The 19,362-nt window shown below is 38.4% G+C and overlaps 1 protein-coding gene across 1 annotated transcript in view; it reads right to left on the bottom strand.

The window, feature by feature from the left end:
- Positions 1–4: 4 nt before the first annotated feature.
- Positions 5–19,362, bottom strand: part of LOC106888949 (chromosome unknown open reading frame, human C1orf112) — a 20,170-nt gene continuing 812 nt past the window's right edge. Inside the window, exons 2-24 of the mRNA XM_014943545.1 lie at positions 19,056–19,095; positions 18,141–18,229; positions 16,619–16,723; positions 15,902–16,042; positions 14,717–14,879; positions 14,265–14,349; positions 13,597–13,735; positions 13,028–13,108; positions 11,847–11,911; positions 10,033–10,181; positions 9,028–9,136; positions 8,350–8,536; positions 7,179–7,261; positions 6,676–6,727; positions 6,242–6,331; positions 5,371–5,556; positions 4,462–4,584; positions 3,367–3,462; positions 2,721–2,834; positions 2,188–2,292; positions 1,802–1,882; positions 909–1,022; positions 5–620 (exon numbers count right to left, since the gene is read on the bottom strand). Of these exons, the coding sequence (XP_014799031.1) occupies positions 435–620; positions 909–1,022; positions 1,802–1,882; positions 2,188–2,292; positions 2,721–2,834; positions 3,367–3,462; positions 4,462–4,584; positions 5,371–5,556; positions 6,242–6,331; positions 6,676–6,727; positions 7,179–7,261; positions 8,350–8,536; positions 9,028–9,136; positions 10,033–10,181; positions 11,847–11,911; positions 13,028–13,108; positions 13,597–13,735; positions 14,265–14,349; positions 14,717–14,879; positions 15,902–16,042; positions 16,619–16,723; positions 18,141–18,229; positions 19,056–19,095 (2,583 nt within the window). The 3' untranslated portion in view covers positions 5–434. The remainder of the gene's footprint in view (positions 621–908; positions 1,023–1,801; positions 1,883–2,187; positions 2,293–2,720; positions 2,835–3,366; positions 3,463–4,461; positions 4,585–5,370; positions 5,557–6,241; positions 6,332–6,675; positions 6,728–7,178; positions 7,262–8,349; positions 8,537–9,027; positions 9,137–10,032; positions 10,182–11,846; positions 11,912–13,027; positions 13,109–13,596; positions 13,736–14,264; positions 14,350–14,716; positions 14,880–15,901; positions 16,043–16,618; positions 16,724–18,140; positions 18,230–19,055; positions 19,096–19,362) is intronic.

The raw sequence follows: 19,362 nt of genomic DNA, 5'->3' as shown, positions 1-19,362 counted from the left end.
TAAGTTGTTATTCTTAAGTATATTTTAAAATTAAGATAAAAACACCTATTGCCTGGTCACCTGTACATGACAGGAACAAAGGTAACTGTTACTTTTACAATAGATTCAAACATCTTAGAATTCAAAATACAAGATCATGAAATATTTATCACCATACAGTAGCTCAGAAGAGCGAGCTATACATTGGCAATATACAAAATGGCAGTTCAGATGCACAGTAGTGTCCATTAAAATCTCTCAGTCCTTCCAGTCAGTTATTATGACAGGCCAGCATCTCACACCCCAGTTCATTTTGGCACATTAACCGAGACCCAGCAGTACAGCAGAGCAGCGCCCTGTGCCACAGGTTTTTCTTCTCCAGCAATCATGGTACAAAGGCATCTCATCCCTCAGAGCAGGGAGCTGTTTTATTGTCTCTAAAACTGTTGATTGCCTTACCGTACGCTGTCTCTGAGGATGGCTATAGCTGTATGGAGAGCCTCCAGTTTCACTGCAAGCCAAGCAGGGGGTGACCCTTTCCGGAGCAGCAGCTTCACAGCCTCCACTGCCCCCTCCATGGTGCCTACTGCTGACTTATACTGCTCCTCAGAAGGTGGGTGACACGCTCTTTTTGCCAGAGGCTGCAGATTTAAGTAAACAGGAGACATCATTTATAATGTTCTACAGAAGTGATCGGTCTTCATCCAAATGCAAGAAAACCCTTAGATGGAGAAGAGCTGCAAGAGACTCCCTTGCCCTGTGAGACTTCTTGCCGGCTGGCAGGCAGTACAGAGCATTCACATACAATATTATGGGCCAGGAGTGCACGTGAGCTTTTTTCTTAGAACATGGAGGGCAGGAAGAACCTCTTCAGATACTTCTGACAGAAATCAACAACAAAACCCAGATAGTTTAAAGAAGTCACATACCTCTCCTGTTGACTCCAGGTCTCCATCCTTTTTCACGAACTGTGCATTGCAGGTTATCCTTTCTTGTTTCATGCGTTCTATTCGTGCTTCTGTTGTCTCTTCTGCTTGCCTCGTCTAGGGAGAAAGCCACAGGTGAGGTAACTAGACCAAGGCAGCATTACCAGCCTCCAGAGGCTCAATTTATACACCAGAACAAAGGGGAGGGAGAAAGAGATCTTAACATGCAGTTCAAAGTGAATCTAATTTCCTCATGCGCTCTTCTGAGCAGGAGATTGAAGTTATCTACAGCTTTGGTGTAGCAGCACGGGCAGCTATCAGTTCTTTTCCTAATTATCTGCATGTCAAAAACCACACATCCAGATAACCCTGCCTTAGGTTACAGCATGATAACCACCCCCTCTTTCCCATTGTCTCTGTTCTGCAGGAATAGCAGAACAGAGAATGCTCTTAAAAGAATTGTCTTCTTACATGCAAAAAGGACTTAAGATGTTTCGTACACATTCATTTAGCTTTCAGAAACTGATCCAAGAGAAATAGGGAAAGAAATCACACAAAACAAACAAGGAAATCCCTGTCTTTTTAATAGGTAACTTCTCTGCTTACAATAACTCTGCAACATAACCTTTTTTTTTTTTTTTAATTTGTTCAAGGAGGGAAAAGCAAAGCATTTAAATCAAAGTTGGGAAGTACTGAAAGACCAGTGTGCATAGGAATGGTAGCTGTTAATTCTGCAGATTAAAGCAAGTAGAAAAGTTCATCCAGATCCCAGTTAACAGAATTATAAGTTTTAAACTTATCTAATCACCATGCAGGTGTAGACATAGAGTTTGTAGTGCTTACAACAGACGTGTACAACATCAACTGAGAAAGCAGCGAAATGGTTCAAAACATACCTTAGCCAGAAAAGTAACAACTTTGTTCTTAGTTTCTTCAGAATTAAGGCACTGAGGAACAACATCTTCATGGCTTGTTTCCTGTCAAAAATGTTGAGTAATAGTTGTTTAGTACATTCATATTAACAAACAAATAGACAATGTAAAAAACCTTTCTGTGACAGTTCCTTCCCTGCTGCAACCAGTCTAAGCAACCATCTTCCTTCACTTCCAGCACCCGACATCACTTACAACTGCATTAGCCACCATTACTTTTGCTGTGCAGTAGCATCTGTAATACTAACATCCAAATTGGCCAGCGAAGAGCAGCAAACATTTAAGACAGAAAAACATCTGTACAATAAAAGTTAACAGAGCCAAATAGAGGCATCCCGAGCTGTGCTTACTTCTGCAAAATGTGTGAATGCCTCCAGTGCGTGCTGATGGATCAGCCAGGTGTGGTCAGCCAGCAGAGAAGCAAACAAACACGACAACCGGGGTACAACTTGCCTCTGAAAGAGGAGCAAACATCCATCAGTCCCAAAGAGTCAGTTGTGCACATCTGACCATCACGATTCATTGCTAAAGAATTGCTCTCAGGTCAAGGGAGAAGTTTGTAAAATACTACTGCCCTGGATGGCAGAAATACACTGTAAGGGAGGTGACATTCTATTCTTTCTCCTTGGAGGTTCAAATGTCAGTCTTTTCTAACTCGTAAGAAGCAACAAGCAGATGAATAAGCCAACATCTTACGTGCATTCAGCACGTCTCAGTGAAAAATAAAACTGCCATAGACCATTAGTAAGTCTTCAAGATTATTCTGTCATGGCAATCCTGTATGTATATGATGAACTTGATCCTTTAACTTCAAATAAATAGCATATATTTTCATGATTATCTATCATGAAGATTCTCTAAATAAGGCCAGAATTACATTTACCTGTGCTTCTTGTGGTATAAACATCTTTCCCATAGAAGAGAGAAAATCCACCATTGCTAGACGAACGTGATCTGGGGGATCCAACTGGAAAAGGGAAGACTGCAGTGCAAATACCTGCAGAAAACAAACCCCAGTGAAGCTCCATCAAAGAGGTGGCAGGTGAAAACTCATCTCTTCAAATCTAGGGACACTGATTTTCAAAAACTGGACTCGAAACAAGGAAGTTTTTTACACCTTGAATAAAACTGGCTAGGACAAAGCTGCAGTGTGCACTTCAGAGAGAAATAAGCGTGCCCTGTAGCACATCCATGTGTCTCAATTATCTGGACAAAGTAATGAGATTCTCAAAAGCAATGATAACCAAAGTGCCATATACTTGGTTTAAATACCAGTAAAGTAATCACCGAAGAGATAAAATTAGGAACCTCCATGTGTTAAGGCCAGACCATAAAATAACTCATTTGAGATTTCAGTAAATCCCAAAGAACTTGGTTTTCATGAAGTAAATTATTCATACCAAGGTTTTGGGTTGGGTTTTTTTTGTTGGTTTTTGTGTTTGTTTCGTATTTGATTTTGGGCTATTTTTTTGTTGTTGCTGTTGGTTTGGGGGTTTTGTTTGTTTGGTTTTGGTTTTTGTTTTTTTTACCTGAGTAGTCAGTTCAGCATCTAATCCTTGGATGAAAAATTCCAAAAGGTGAAGTAATAAACACAGGGTCTGCTGGAGAATTGGCTGTTCTGAAACCTTCAACAGATCAAAAGGTATTAGTAACACTGTATTTTAGCTTATGGAAAAGCTACTTAAGAAAGAAATTAAGTTATAGTAGTGTTCCAAAATGTTTAGCCTAACTTCACAGACATAAAACACCACAACAGGATAAAACATTAGAATAGTCATAGCAGTATTTTTAGGTAGTCATGTTTTACAAGACCTTTTTCTTTGATTTTTATTAAGAATATTTCTTATCCCTCATCTCCTTTCCACCACTCACTAATATAAGCAGCTAAGGGTTATCCGAACTATTTCTTTTCACTTCCGTGGTCAAATGTGGTTACAGAATGGCTGAGGTTGGAAAAGACCCTGAAGGGGCACATCGTTGGCTTTTCTTTGCCCCCACTCTCAAACTTTTCATCTGGAATATGACCCATGAAGATCCTTTTTTCTTTACTGCAGCTGCAGACATGAAGAAGCATTCAGCCACAAGGGAACCACCTTACCCCCTGCTTCTCAGATACAGGAGGAAGTTTACTAGCTCCACCGGTTATACTGAGCTATATAATACTTAAATCACCATGGGTTTCGTTCATATTCTAATGAACATTCAAAACAGGCCAAATTTGTAACTGGTATTAATCAGAATGAGGTATTTCTGACTTCCCTTAAGCAAGTCTGAATGACACCGAGTAACAGATGGAGTAACAGGGAGCCATTTTTCGAATCATCGAATTGTCTCGATTGGAAGGGATGTTTAAGATCATCTAGTCCAACCATCAACCTAACTCTGATACAAACCATCACCAAACCATGTCACCAAGCACTATGTCAACCCGTCTTTTTAATACTTCCAGGGATGGTGCCTGTATCACTTCCCTGGGCAGCAGATGGGCAGCACAGTTAACAGCCTGCTTCACAGCAACGGCCCCATCCAAGTAAAACAACTTAATAACAAACACATGATGAAACAGCACCAGCTTCTTCTCAAAGATACCCTGCTTTCACCATATGGGCTGCAAATTCTCTTACCTGTTTGGCCTGGAGAGAAGTCCAGAACTGACCAAGCACTCCCAAGACAGATGCCTGAAGTTCTGCCTCCAGAACATCACCAGCAAAATTGAAGGCAGCCAGCAGGACAGACAGAGCAGTGTTCTAGTAGGAAAAAATGTATAAGTTAGACACACCAAAAAAAAAAAAACCCCTACACATAAAACGAACCAAAACTACAGGCTTATATTAAATGTCTAAAATGACTCAAGATGGCAAGAAGCCCAATGTGCTGTACAGGACAGCTAATCCACCCACTGGCCAATACAGCTCCAAAGGGAGGAAACCACGGGTTACTTCTGTGGAGTTTTACACGGTGCTGCAGTCATTAGCTCCACTGGCAGGGGACACTTCACGTGGAAGTCTCTGGTTTCTCACACTCCTCTCCTTCACCAAGGAGATGAGTGAGCATCAGATTTGATGCCACATAAAACCAGTCAGAACTTTAAAGCTTCAAACTAACTGTATGACATGGTATAAATCAGAAATTCTGAAGAAAGACACATGTGCTCACCCACAGAGCAAACAACAACTAGAATAACCAGTAAACCACAAGACGTCCACTATCAAGACCCTCAGAGTAGAGAGTCCTATGGTGCTGTGCACTAGAAGAAAATATAAAAATGAGAATTCTTGCTTATGCATTTTCCAGTTAGACATGGAAAACAGCTGTGCAACACACAGAAAAATAGAATTAAAGTGACAGCAACAGAATCATAGAATCATAGAATCGTCTAGGTTGGAAGAGACCCTTGGGATCATCGAGTCCAACCATCTACCTACTCTACAAAGTCATCCCCTACACAATGTCCCTTAGCACTGCATAAATCCTCATAGTTTGGAAATCCAGAGTTCACAAATGTTTTACAAAGAGAAGCAAATCTCCTTTACCACTGGTGGAAGCTCTCCCAAAGCACGCTTGCTGCTCAGCCACCGCCTGCACTGTGTGAGCCCCGCCAGGCAGAGCTGACACGCCACCCGCTTCCTGAGGTCAGGATTCAGGGCCTTGAGGGAGATGTGCTGCCACACAGCCAAGTTCTCCACCTCTTCTGGAAGGAACTTATGAGCAAATTCTACCTGCAAACAAAAGTTAACATGAATTAAATAACACCAGAAGACAATTTAATAATCTGTAAGAATGCTGAGAAACCAAAATGCACTACTAGTTTTGTTTTACAAATATTACACACAAAAAAAATCGTGTAAAACCTTTTGTTTAAATAAAAGCCAACTTCTTCATATAAAAACCTTCTATGAACTGCAAAAAGAGCCTCAGCCTTTCGAGGTGTATGGAGAAGCACTAACAGAAGAGGATACTGCTCTTAATATCTTATGACATGAGAACAGTCACGCACACCAGTCGCAGGTGCAATGACAGGACTAAGTTTCAGCAGATCTGGGGGATGTGCTGTTTTCATACTTTTAAAAAGGACATTGTTGTCACCCAATAAGACCACTCTTAGAAAGGTATATGTGCCTTTCTCGCTTTAGAGCGAGAAAGAGCTTTCTCTGCACAAATTAGGATCCATGTCACCCAATAAGACCACTCTTAGAAAGGTGTATGTGCCTTTCTCGCTTTAAAGAGCACACCTGCACAAATTAGGATCCGCTATGACAAACTAAAAACAAGTACAATATCAAGTACAGCAAGCAAGAACCCAGAATCCTGTCGTTTCTGAAGAACCGAAAGGGGATATTTTAACACAGGCCACCGATTCTAATTTCTTCTCTTAAATACAGATGATACTGGTGCTACACTTGCCTGATGATCTGGAGCCATCAAGAACAGCATACGCCTCAGCAGAACACCCAAGGCAGAGACCTGGTAACAGTCACTGGGCCAAGACTTTATCTGAATTAGGATAAAAGGGGGGAATGCATGTAATTAAATTAAGGAAAAAAATCACCACTCAGCAAATGAGTTCTATATAGAACGTTCTGAGAGTTGCTACATGGGACCACACCGGTAACACTCTAAATAAAACAATACAGGACATGTTGGAAATACTGGGCATATTGGTTTATATTTTCACAGTACTGCTTTTGCTAATTATTAACCCACTTCGAAGAATTAAAACAATCTCCATTTGTATTTGGAAAAAAAAAGAAATTCCTGTCTTTGGCCACTTAGAAAGTTTGCCAGTAGAACCAGGGTTAGAACCGGTGCCAAATTACAAACACCACTGTGGTTCTTACCAAGTGGGCGATCACAGCGACGTGGTGAGCGCACAGTTCAGCTGTCCCATACCTGCAACGTGAGAGACAGAAGCTTGTGAGTCTGTACTTCCTACTCTTTGGCAGACTAATTATTATATATGATATGAGTAAGCCATTTCCTCTAACATTTCAACTTGATAGGCACAGAAACAATTTACTTGAGAGAGCCATTCCAAAAAACGATTACTAAACAATAGAAAAGGTATGTTCCTCTTACTTGCATGAATGTAAAAATGGCCAAGCCATTTAATTTTCAAAATATGCTTTATACCTAAAAAGAATCCAGTTCTGGCACAAAAAAATCTCTCACAAGGAATTATGCTGGCCAAGCCATTTAATTTTCAAAATATGCTCTATACCTAAAGAGAATCCAGTTCTGGCACAGTTTTGTCTTATAAAAATCTCTCACAAGGAGTTATGTACAACAACAGAACTAATTGAATCTGTGGAATCCTGCTTGACCTGTAATACAGTCATCTCACCGGGCAAGGAAGCACCACGAGTCCATTGCTAGCAGAGAGGTGATCATACTAGAACCCAGCACAGCCTCCAGCAGAGCGTGCTCCTGAGGAGAAAAACATATGTAAATTCCCACAGAAACAGATTGCAGACCTACTATTACTTTTACTCCGCTAATTAGGATAAAACCTAATAAGATTTTCAGCTTATCCAAATTAAAGTGCTTTAAGAACTCATTTTCATACTCTGTATTCAGCTACACCATTAGTTTTGCATACTTTGAATGTACATTCATTTCAATGGGCTGAGGATCCTTCACTTCTCAAAACACTGGAATGTACATTCATTTCAATGGGCTGAGGATTCTTCACTTCTCAAAACACTTCCTGTGCATCCCTTCTTCACAAGGCAACTTTTATGAAAAATGCTGTATTTTTTTCAAACCAATGCATTACCAATTTTCTTGCCAGCTTTCTTGCCAGCTTACTGAAAAACAAATAAAACCTTTTCCGCTTTTAAGAACACAAACTTTATCTGAAAGAAGAATGTAGCATTCAGAAAAAAAAAACACACCTAAATTTGGGCTATAATTTTTGTGACAGATCTTAACTTTATAAAGATTTACATTTATCTAGAGGTTCTTTTGTCTGTGCAATAGAGAGTGAAAAACTTTTAACATGTTATATAATGTTTATCAAAACCCAGACTACTCCTCTGAAGTAGAGAAATTACCATTATTACTGCTTATTACCGCTGTATGGTATGTTCTTTGCTGGAATCACAACAATATAATCTACTTTAAATGTTAAATGCCACTTTATTACTTCACAGTATAGACTAACAAAACCACGTAAATTTAATGCAAATCAAAAGCTGCGTAAAAGAAAGCACCCAACTTGGTTCTTTTATAAGAACTTGGTCCCTCTCCCCCCACAAAAAGAGAACAAAAATTTCCACCACCACTGAGGTTCTCAAGAACTTGTATGAAGCTTTATTTTCACCTTTCCTACAATTGACATTTGCTGTAGAACTGAACTCCAGTCACATAACTGTATCATGGCTGCTTTCTACAGAACGACATCATGCCTAAGTATCTCTTTAGAGCTAGATCATTAGAAAGAACTCGTTCTTTTTTAAGTAGTACCAGTGCATCACAACAGCTGAAGAGATGATAAGCAAAAAAACCAGTCTTACCAGCTGAGGGAAGTGCGATGGGAGCGTGGAAGCAATGAAGGAGCAGAGGTGGACACAGACATAGTGATAGAGGGTGATGGGAACTGCTGGTTGTCCTGTACTGATCACCTCTGGCAAGCAAACAGGGAGAGAAAGCTCACCAGAACATTGCTGGAAACTGAAGAAGAGAGCCGAAAACAAAGACAGGCTGCAAGGGTAAAAGGAAAAAAAAAAAGAAAATGCAAATCCCAAACTCTGCAATTAACATCTGTACTTGAGAATCTTTGTCTTTCACTGGAAACAATGGCAGTAACTTCAGTTCTTTTATACTAAATTTATATTCCTAACTACCCTTCTCTTTTACAAATTCAGATGATTAGTAGAGGGTTCAGGCACAAAAATGCAAGATTTTAATTTAGTGAAGTATCAACAAATTATGTATCTCTCTTCTTATCCTGAAAGTACTCTAAATACCATTCCTTTCCTGAAAAAACAAAGACATCTCTGGCTCTATATCCTTTGCTCTTGAAGCACTGGACATCAGATCCTCTTTTTCTCAACATAAGGATGTACATCCATAAAGGCTGGTAAATTTTACTATTTGGTTGCAAGGGAAACCCCAGCAGCTGAGCCCCTCTGTTTGCCCGTATATACTGATTGCTGTGGTGAAGAATTATAACAAAAACCTTTTCTTAGTACCTTTTTCCTGTGTTCCAGAGAGTTTGCACTTCTTCAGGCTGAGAGGACAGCTTGTCCATTATGGTAATCAGGATGAGGCACTGGGACAGCTGCTGCTCAGGAGGGAGATCTGCAGAAGTTAGGGGTTTTTTAAAGGTTGCCCTGGTAAATATATCATGTGTAAACTGGCTTTTAAGCAAGTGATAAACGATGAGCAACTGGTGAAACACAAAAGTTCCCAGTAAAACAAAGGAAAATCACTTATAGACACAGCTGGAAAAAAAAGGAATGTTTCATCATGAATACTGTGTTTGAAGTGAAAAATAAATGCAATACACTAGATCAGGTAAAAACTAAAATATTCCAGTTCTCAACTGCCACTGCAAGATGCTGCAAAGGAGTTACAACCCGGATGCCTCATTCTTCCAGTCACCCTGAAAGCACTGGATGCCTCAGACACTGAAAACACAGTTTTCTTCTCAGTGTGTCAGGATAATCACAAGGCCAGAGAGCACATGTGGGAGAGAAGTCAGTCAGCTCTCTCAGCGTTATGACATGTTGGGCAGGAAAGAAATCGAGGAAGGGGTGTATTATAACAAAAAGCTGATCATTTTCCAGTGTGAAGGCATTCTACTTTTCACAGAAAATACTTAAATTAGGAAAAATTAGCTGTGCTCCCCCACCAACAGAACAGCAGAAAAATTTCAGCCTACTTTGGAAGTTTGTGACAAGTGTGGATTGAAATTATGCAAACAGCAGAAGTGATAGGATTTCTGTTAAACAGATTAATATTGAAGTTACTGTGATTTTTGGAAATGATGCATTCAACAGCAATGTAAACAATCTGTTATAAAATTCATCTGAATTAGCACGCAACTGGCTGTATCATAGTAACTATGAACGAACTAGAGACAAGCAAACCAGTACAGAATATTGCTTGTGGTCCAGAAAGTCCAAGTATCTATCCTGATCCCTTAAAAATGGTCACACAGTACTACCACAGCGGTAGCGGGACTTTAAACCCACCTAACTTTTCACTTAACACTTGCTCCATAAAAGGGCTAAAGGGAAGAAGCTGGTTGATGAGAGGGTCCAGAGCCACAAGAAAAACCCGGGATATTTCATCTCGATGCACTTCCAAGATCTCTGGAGCATAGAGACTGGGAGGAAATTTGCTGAGGAGAGAGCAAAAAAAAAAAAGTTAAATATTCTCATTTCATTTAGAGTAACGTTGCTTTTCAAAAGAACTACAAAAGGCAAATTAATGATTTCCTGGTTACTGTGAAATAAAAGACAGAAAAGGCTCCCCATTTTAGAGTATCTGTTATGGCTGAGAGTTATAACTCTACATTCAGCCTTTAAACTAAGTATTGCAATCCAGTATTTTACTAAACACTGAAAGAAAACCTTACAAGCTCATAGAAAATGTGTGTAGAATACATAACAGATACAAGAAGAAATATACCGAATCACGAAAAAAAAGTCAAGCAATGAAAAGCCTAGAAAACATCTATATATGCAATTTGACAGTCATAAATGTGACAGCACAAATTTAGCACATGACACTAATAAAAGGGTACCGCAATTTCTTTGAAGAGAAAAAAACCCTGGGCAATAAAAGAAAAAAAGAAGTGACATGAGAATAAAACAAGCAAGATCATGAAATGAAATGAAAACCTTCTACTCTTGTGGCTTATAAAGTGACTGTAAAAACAGTACCTTCCTACTGAAAAATCCTGCTCAGTTTTGCTGTCTGAATAAAAGTTTACAACCTTCCACTAGAGGAAGATCTACAAGGTAAGTAAAGTTAGAAGAGGAAACTCGTAAAAAAAAAAACAACTCCCCGATCTTGCAGTGAAACCTGCAGTGAATTCATGCACACATCTCACCACAGAACCTGGTTTCAATTCCAAAAGAACAACTGACTATTACAAAGCTCACTTTCCCCTCTTCTTCTTCACTATTGCAGCAAATAGAACAGAACTTTTGAAAGAAAAATGATAAGCTGCTTGCACACTGTTAATCTTTATGATAAGAACACTAAAAAAACTTTTTGCTTCTGGGAGAACTATAGAGTCCTTTTGTGGGATTCCACAAGATTAGACACAGAACAGTAAAGCCATGAAAAATTGCAGGATACTCTGTTTCTGATCCTCTCTCCCTTCAGGACAAAAGTATGGACTTTGCCTTAAAGTAGAAACAATCTATCAAATGTTGCTGCTGACAACTGCATTTAGTCTTGGATTTTTTTCTTTCACTAGAATTTAAGACAGGAAAAAAAAAAAAAGAGCACGTGGCTGTGTAGTTATACATGAAAGAGAAAAGAATTAGGATTGCTAGAGAATGGTAAATCTGAATTGCCTTGACTTTGCACAATTTGACTAACATCATGCTGCTGTTTGTTTCTAAGTAGAAGGTACCCTGCTGGGTCTCTATGTTTTAGTTCCGTGTAACTGCTTCATTGCAAATCCCACCTTCAGGAATTTGGACTTTAGGAACAAGAATTTTCAAAAGAACTTGCATAAATAGAGCCAGTGTCCAAGACAATCAATCTGCATATTCTAAACATATTAAGACATCTTCACATAAGCAATTGCAACAAAGTCAGTGGTTTGTCAATATTGGACTCTCACAGCACCGATCAAGAATGGGGTTAAGATAATGAGTATCACAAAAAAATGCCAAATTTATTTAAAAAGTATTTTACATTTCTGTATATGAAAAAAAGAAGGCAACAGCTCTGGAACAAGAACTGTATTTTTACATCTCAAAATACTTGTAACTTTAAGAATGCAATATGGAGATATTAAGATAATATCAATAATTTGTACTTCACTTACCTGTATATCTGAAGAAAGAGCTGATGTAACTGAGAGCACGAATCAGAGAAGAAAGAAAGAAATTCCTGCAAAAGCCAGTCATTTTGAATGATACTTTTAATGGAAAATACATGATTAAATATGTTTTCTTTCTGTTCTGCTATATTGGTGTGTAAAGTATTACACTGCAAAAATTGGTGAAGTTCTAACAATCCACAGCACTAAGCAAGTGCAAAGCAAACAATATGCAAAGTATTCCTATATTGCAGGTAAAATAAATTTATAGGCTTATTTAAAAATAAACAAACCAGTAAGTACAGTTGTAATAGCCACAGAGAGCTGCAAAAATCTAAGTGGTCTCATGCACGCCGTAAGGCTGTTTTATCCTGTCACAATGCTATTCATTTTATGCCAAAAAACCCCAATTTGAACAAACGACAACAAAAATCACCCCCTGCTTTTACCCCATGAGACAGAACAGACGCAGAATGCACCCTCACTGCTTTTTCTAGAAAGCAAAATTTTTTCACATGCATTCTTAAAATGGGTACATTTACAGCGTGTTTTCTAATAATGAGAAAAACAAAACACAGCAACGAAACGAAAGGGCCAGGAAAAGAGTAGGAAGTTAGTGTCAGAGCTAACAACGGGACACAGGCACTTCTTATTAATGCCACATCATTTTCCATTGCTGAAACAAGCAATGATTCTGAATGCTTGGCAACAGGTTTCATCTGTTTAATACTTCCAGATAAAGTTACTATTGCATTGACTCAACGCTGCCTGTCAAGACTGGACATCTCCTACCAACTCCTCCGTGACATTGCTTATAACAGCTTATTATTCTTATTTGTTTTCCTGTTAAATCATAGAATGGTTTGGATTGGAAGGGACCTTAAAGATCATTGAGTTCCAATCCCCCTGCCATGGGCAGGGACACCTCCCACCAGACCAGGTTGCTCAAAGCCCCATCCAGCCTGGCCTTGAACACCTCCAGGGAAGGGACATCCACAACTTCCCTGGGCAACCTGCTCCAGTGTCTCAGCAACCTCACAGTAAAGAATTTCTTCCTAATATCTAATCTAAATGTCCCCTCTTTCAGTTTACAACCATTACCCCTTGTCCTATCACTACATCCCCTCCATTTGCAGACCAGAGGCTTAAATGTAATACTAACATAGAATTTAAGTATTAAAACCTACCTTGGTGTAGTGTACAAGGGAATTAGCAAAAAACCTGCACAGTTTCACTGTCTTCTGAAACAGCCTGAGGTCAGTGCCCTCCTGTCCAGAAAAAAAAAAATTCTGAAAATTAATATACAGATCAATACAATACAAAAGAACGTTAGATTGCTAATGATGCTCAAAAACCTATTTCAAGCTTGATTCTCTACAGACTCAGCAGCCATAGGGGGAAAATTTAAAAATCTTCAGTATGCCTTGACATTTTAATAGCAATATTCAGAATTGAAATGTTATGTTTTGATTGACCTTGGGATATTATCAGTTTCGGAAATAAAAAAAAAACTCCCATAGACTATGGTGGAAACTTATTTTCAGTGCCTCACTAAAACATATCAAATCTAAACAAAGTTATGGGCCTCATTTTCACATGGTTTCAAAACAACAAGGTATTCTGCCTACTGCATGAAGTTAAAAAAAAACACCCAACCCCCCCCAACAAACAAAATCCAACCCCAAACCACTCCAGCACAATACAGCACAAAGAAGTGCTCAAGTTCAATGGCAGCTTTGAGAGCTTTTTAATTCACCTGTATCTCTGACACCTTCATTTGCTCAGCCAGTTGCAAACAGGATTGAAAAGAAAAAAGAGTGTCTTTGCAGAGGCCACTGAGGATGTCACTGTGCTTCAGATGGCACTCCAGCAGAGAATGATGCTTCAGGCTTTGCCTAAAAAAATAGGAATATAATCAGACGTATAATTGTCAGAAGTGATCAATGCAAAGAGTTTGCACGAATCCAAATAACTAATTCTTTTATTCAGGCTTTTACACAACACTAATTGGTGCAATATCTGTGTACACCAAAACTAGCAATTTAGAGAGAACAAGTCAGGACTGAAACAGAGGAGAGGCAGGATAAAAGCACGAGGCAGCACAAGTCAAGCCAAAAATGCCTGCAAAATTGCAGGTCAAATCTCTTAAGATTATTTATTCAGACAACCGTGTTTCTAATTTTGTTCTGCCTTGTAATACAGAATATCAAGCTTCTACTACTTCTCGTGCACGACTCTTAACTACCTTCACTGACAGTACTTACTAGCCAAATTTCTAAATTTCCTTACTAGCTAAATAGCTAAATTTAATTCTCCAATTTCAATTTTATTTGAAACTCTGAACGTAAAGCTATTGAAATATCAGTTATTTAAAATTACTGTCTGTTTATATTACAATGAAATCCAAAGAGTCCAATGACATACTTGATTATAAACTTCCACGTATTAGCATGAAGAGCGTGGTCCATGTTGGAAATGACAGAGCATATCTCCAGCACAGTGTGGATTACTAAGGAAGAAATAATAACAGCACCAACCAAATTAAATGAGATTTGTGAGTTCCCAGCCACGCTACCCTCCCAGGAAAACAGCAGCAACCACCAGCACTAGAGAATACCACTGCACTGACACTGAATCAGGAAAACAGCTCCGTGATGCCCCTTTCCTACAAACCCACACAACATACCCCATCCCACACAGAACGTTTGAGGAGAAAAGTGGAAATATTTCAAGCTGCAGAACACTGCCTTCTGAAAGGCCGGTCAGCAGGAACAGAGCATGCTCAGAATCCTGTTTCAAAAATTCAGGCACACTCTTCACAGAAAAAAAGGACGGAGCAAGGAATTTAAAAAAAAAAAAAAAATATCCACATATACCTGACACCATATCTGTGATGTTATCTTCAGTAGAAGCAGAGCCCATGGAAATCATATCAAGTAGTTCCATCAGCTGCTTCTGAAGAGAGTAAGTTTCCTTGAACATAGCTTGTAGGAGGTCAGAAATCAAGTGCAGATGCCCACAGTACACTGATTCACTGTCCTGCAGGAAATGAGGAAGATGAGGCTTTAAAGAAAGTTCAGGAACCACAGCCTGATTTTTCTCATGCTGAAAACACTGAGAGCATTGCTGTACACTTCACTGGAAAAAAGACCAAGGCATAGGCATACCTACTTTAACTCAAAGTTAAAGTTAACTCAGATCTGTAGCTTCTGCTACCAGCCCCTGTTTGCTAAATATAAAATGCTATTCACCTGCAGCCTCATCAATAACTAACGAGCTCTGCCTGCCTCTACTGAGTTTAGTGGGCTTTGGAATGGGCCTCCATGTAGGACCCTAAGATTGTATTTCTGAACAAAACAGTACAATGTTAGCAACCAAAGAAGCAGCATTCCAAACATTTCCCAATACCTTCAAATTAGAACTGTTAGATAACAGTACGGCACCAAGTTCGAGTCCTGACGTAGAAATCTGATGTAAATGTTCCCATAAGAAAGACAAATTGAAATGTGAAAATGAAGGCCAACCAAAAGCTATTATGCTTTACCATAACCTTGTTTTATTTTCACTGCTCTAGAGGGAATTGCTGTTGCTGAAAATCCAGATCTGAAACTGATATATATTACCCATGGGAACCAACACAGAGGTCCTAATTGCAACTTTGAAGCCACTTTGGAACTTAAACACAAACAAGGTAAGTAGCACCATTTTGTTAACCATTTGTTGCTCTGAAAATACTGCAGCTCTCAGAAGTGCACATATGTCACAGAGTACCTACGGTCATAAGCAAAATGCACAGCTGACACTGATGCAAAATACAGAAATAGCCCAGTCTGTGCCTCTCACTACCAGATCACATTTGCTGGGCAGACAGCTGAAAAAATCATCTTTGTACTTGTACACCAATTACATACTGAATACTATTAACAACTAAATTGAAAGTAAAATATAAAAAATAAAAAAAATTGACAATATTATTTCAAAATAGGATCTTCTTACAAAGTGAGCGTTTCATAAAAGCCAACCAGTACAAGACTTTTTCTCCTTCTAAGACACAGACCTACCTTGCAATGTATAAACGTGTTCTTTATGACATAAAGAACAGAGGACGGAAGGGTGCGGATGCTCTCCAGAGGCACACACTCTTGCAGAGTGCAGATGTATCTTACACAGCCAGTCAGAGTTTCCAACAGTTGCACCATAGTCTTAAAGGAAGAATAAACAACAACAATCAATGTTTTTTCTCTCCTGCAATTATTTCAAGAGCATCTTTTCTTAGCTGAATTGCACCTAGATTTTCATGCCATTCAAAGTTCATTTCTATTTGCACAAATAAGTAGTTTGTTAAAGATGAAGGAAGCTCCATAAAATAGTATCAAGCAATTCCAGTTCTCCAATACCATGTACTCTTTGAAAGTTTCATATTCCTTTTGACTACTGTTCTCAATTTACAAAAATGTTATAACTCAGAATTAAGCGAATGTATAAATAGATGCCAGATTCACTCTTTAAATATGGAGAATCCCATTCCATTTGCATTAGGAACTTAAGCAGAATTTGAGATTTATTTTTTTTTTTTAATTATGATTAACATCACATGCTAGATGTAATCAAATCATTTACATAATGATAATTGAACTTCAACTGCAAAGAAAGATCAAATTACATTTTAACCACCTGGTTAGTAGCTGGCAAAAATACTCTAAAAACATCTTAACTGTTTAGCTAAAATCAAAGAATAATGTAAACATTCCTCTGACAGCTTATTTCAGGGGACTTGCCTGTAGCAGATTCCTTACGGTGCTGCATAATTCTGTATTCTGGCTGGTTAATCCTTTGGCCTCAGTGGATAATTCATACATCAAGTTATCAAATAACTGCAGAGTCTGTCAGAACAAAACAAAACTTAAACGTTTTATTTATAAATGTGCAGATGAAAATAGTAACACTATTCTATATCTGCCTGCTTCCTTGGCATGGAGTGATGTGCTACCGAGATGATAACTCACAGGAGAAAATAACATTTTTCTAGCATTTGAATCATAAAGCATGATATACCAAGAAGCAAAAACATTCTTATGGTTTTGCCAAATTACAGACAGAAGCTATAGTAGCTGTTACTTTTTCTAAAATCTGTTAGTAAAACAAATTTCCCAACTAATTCACTTGAAATATATACCTCATTCTACCAAAGATTTTTTTATTTAGTTAAAACCACATCATTTAAACAGGATTTCTGTTTTGTTTCAGAAAAAATTGGGGGTTTTTTTTGTTAAGAATGATCATTAGCATTTTGACTACATAAAAAAATAAAGCTATGACCTACAAACAACAGTAATTTCTACTTTGGTTGAGGTCCTTGGATATTTGATGCGTGTTAGTGCTGAGACTGCAAAGGCAGTGAGGTGTTTCCAGGCCTGTGCCAGATACTACATAAACTGGTGAGGTACAGTAACCCTTGGTCAGGATATGCCTGTTATGAGCCATTTTTCTTATAATGTCCAAAATTTGCTACAGGACATAAAATAAGAGAAATGGAAATCAAGTGGCCATTTTTACTGTCTTCTTAAAAATGTACAAGCTGAGGCCTGAAACTTAAATCAGTAATTTGGCACTGCTTTACTTCAGTTAAAATGTAAGCACTGAAGAATTTTAATACAACTACGGCACAAAATTCTCCATCGCCTTATCAAAAGAGAGAACACATTAGGCTGCTATTGTCTAAAAGTTTATTTACTGTATTATTCACAAATTTCACATTTATTCAAGATATATGAGTGTCAGACTCCATGTAAGCACTGAAGAATTTTAATACAACTATGGCACAAAATTCTCCATTGCCTTATCAAAAGAGAGAACACACTAGGCCGCTATTGTCTAAAAGTTTATTCACTGTATCATTCACAAGTTTCACAACATTTATTCATGATATATGAGTGTCAGACTCTTCAGTTTATTTGTCCTGAGAGGCCACCTCATGTAAAAATTGACCTTGGTGATTTTATAAGCAGCCAAATCTTCTCAAAAATAAATAAAGAACAATTCTATTGCTGAATACAGAATGTAGAACATCATATGTTCAATCTCCACTGTAAAGAGCGGTAACAATCACATAAACAATGCCACACAAAATTGCTGAAACTTCTTTTAAAAGGTTAAACTTTAATTTCATCTTAAATACGAAATTTTTTATATCCAAAACAATAATTATATTGTGTCATCTCAAGAAAAAGTAACCGCCTTCTGAGCAGGTTTTAGCAATGGACTGACTGAAAATTCCACTTTTAATTGAAGCTGTCATACCTTAGGTAATACTTTTGAGAAAAACATTTGTTCCAAATCTGCGAGGCTGATATGGGGCAAAAACATTTCAGTCAGGATCCTCAAAACACCTGCAAAGCAAAACATTACAAAAAATGTGTGATTATCAGAAATATGTAGCAACCTACCAGATGAAACAAAGAACTGCCTCAAGCAGAAACAGATCAGGTGTTTGATTTTGAGAAAGGCAACATAACATTTGCACATATGCATTACGTGACAAATCAAGCAACAGTTAAGGGCTCCAACATGCATAAACCCATCATTGATAGCATCACACTTGACTACATTTAGTTGAAGACTGAGCAAAATTGTTTGCCCGTGGAATTTTTCCATATTCCAAACTGAAAATAGTTGCATATTTAACACGCTGCTTGGCACTGATACACAATTTAATAGGGAACATAAGGAATGCACTTAAACAGTTACATATCAGCCTCATTTTTTTATCACTATCAGGTGTTACCAGAGTTTGGCCACCTGTAACACAACAGCCAAAAAGACAATAAAATACAAGATAAAAAGCACCATTCTTTCAAGAATCTAATAATCAGAAGCAGTGGGAAGGAAAAAGCAGCTTTACATGCATAGCTTCTTTATGGGCTTTTATAAAGCTTACTCAACATGCAATTTGTGTGATATGTGAGGTCCAGAAGGATTGCTGAAGACCATGAAAAGTCACTTAGGCTATAACTAGTGATTTAAGTAGCCTAGAATTTATAAAGCAATTGCAATGCAACGATCTGTAGGAAGAGGAGGCACTTCCCACCTGGATGCAGTCCTGAGTAACATGCTCTAGCTCTAGGCAATCCTGCTTCAGCAGGGGAGTTGGACTAGATGATCTCTATGGTCCCTTCCAACTCTAAAAATTCAGTGAAATTCTTGGTCTCTACTTACGAATATGCTCAGTCCAGTCTTCAGACTCTTGGTACAGAGAGTAAAAAAGTTAAAGAAACTCAAACTCTTTTCTGCCATAAAAAAGGTTGTCCTTAAAGCACCTGCAGAAGTCACCGGGGCTTCTCTCACACTGCCCTGCAGACGCTTCATCCATCGTGTTACATTGGCGGGGATGCTCCATAACCGAAGTGGGCAGATACAAAGAAATACCTGTGAGGGTGCTGACAGTGTATTGGGAGATTAAGTCTTGGGGACTCTTTTTTTTTGGTTGGGGTGTGGGGTGTTTTGTTTTTTTTTTGGCGGGGGG

This window comes from Calidris pugnax, unplaced genomic scaffold (genome assembly GCF_001431845.1).
Source record: "Calidris pugnax isolate Ruff unplaced genomic scaffold, ASM143184v1 scaffold63, whole genome shotgun sequence".
NCBI classification, from domain to species: Eukaryota; Metazoa; Chordata; class Aves; order Charadriiformes; family Scolopacidae; genus Calidris; species Calidris pugnax.
Note: the sequence above shows the minus strand (reverse complement) of the source record. Positions and strands in the feature narration are given on the sequence as shown.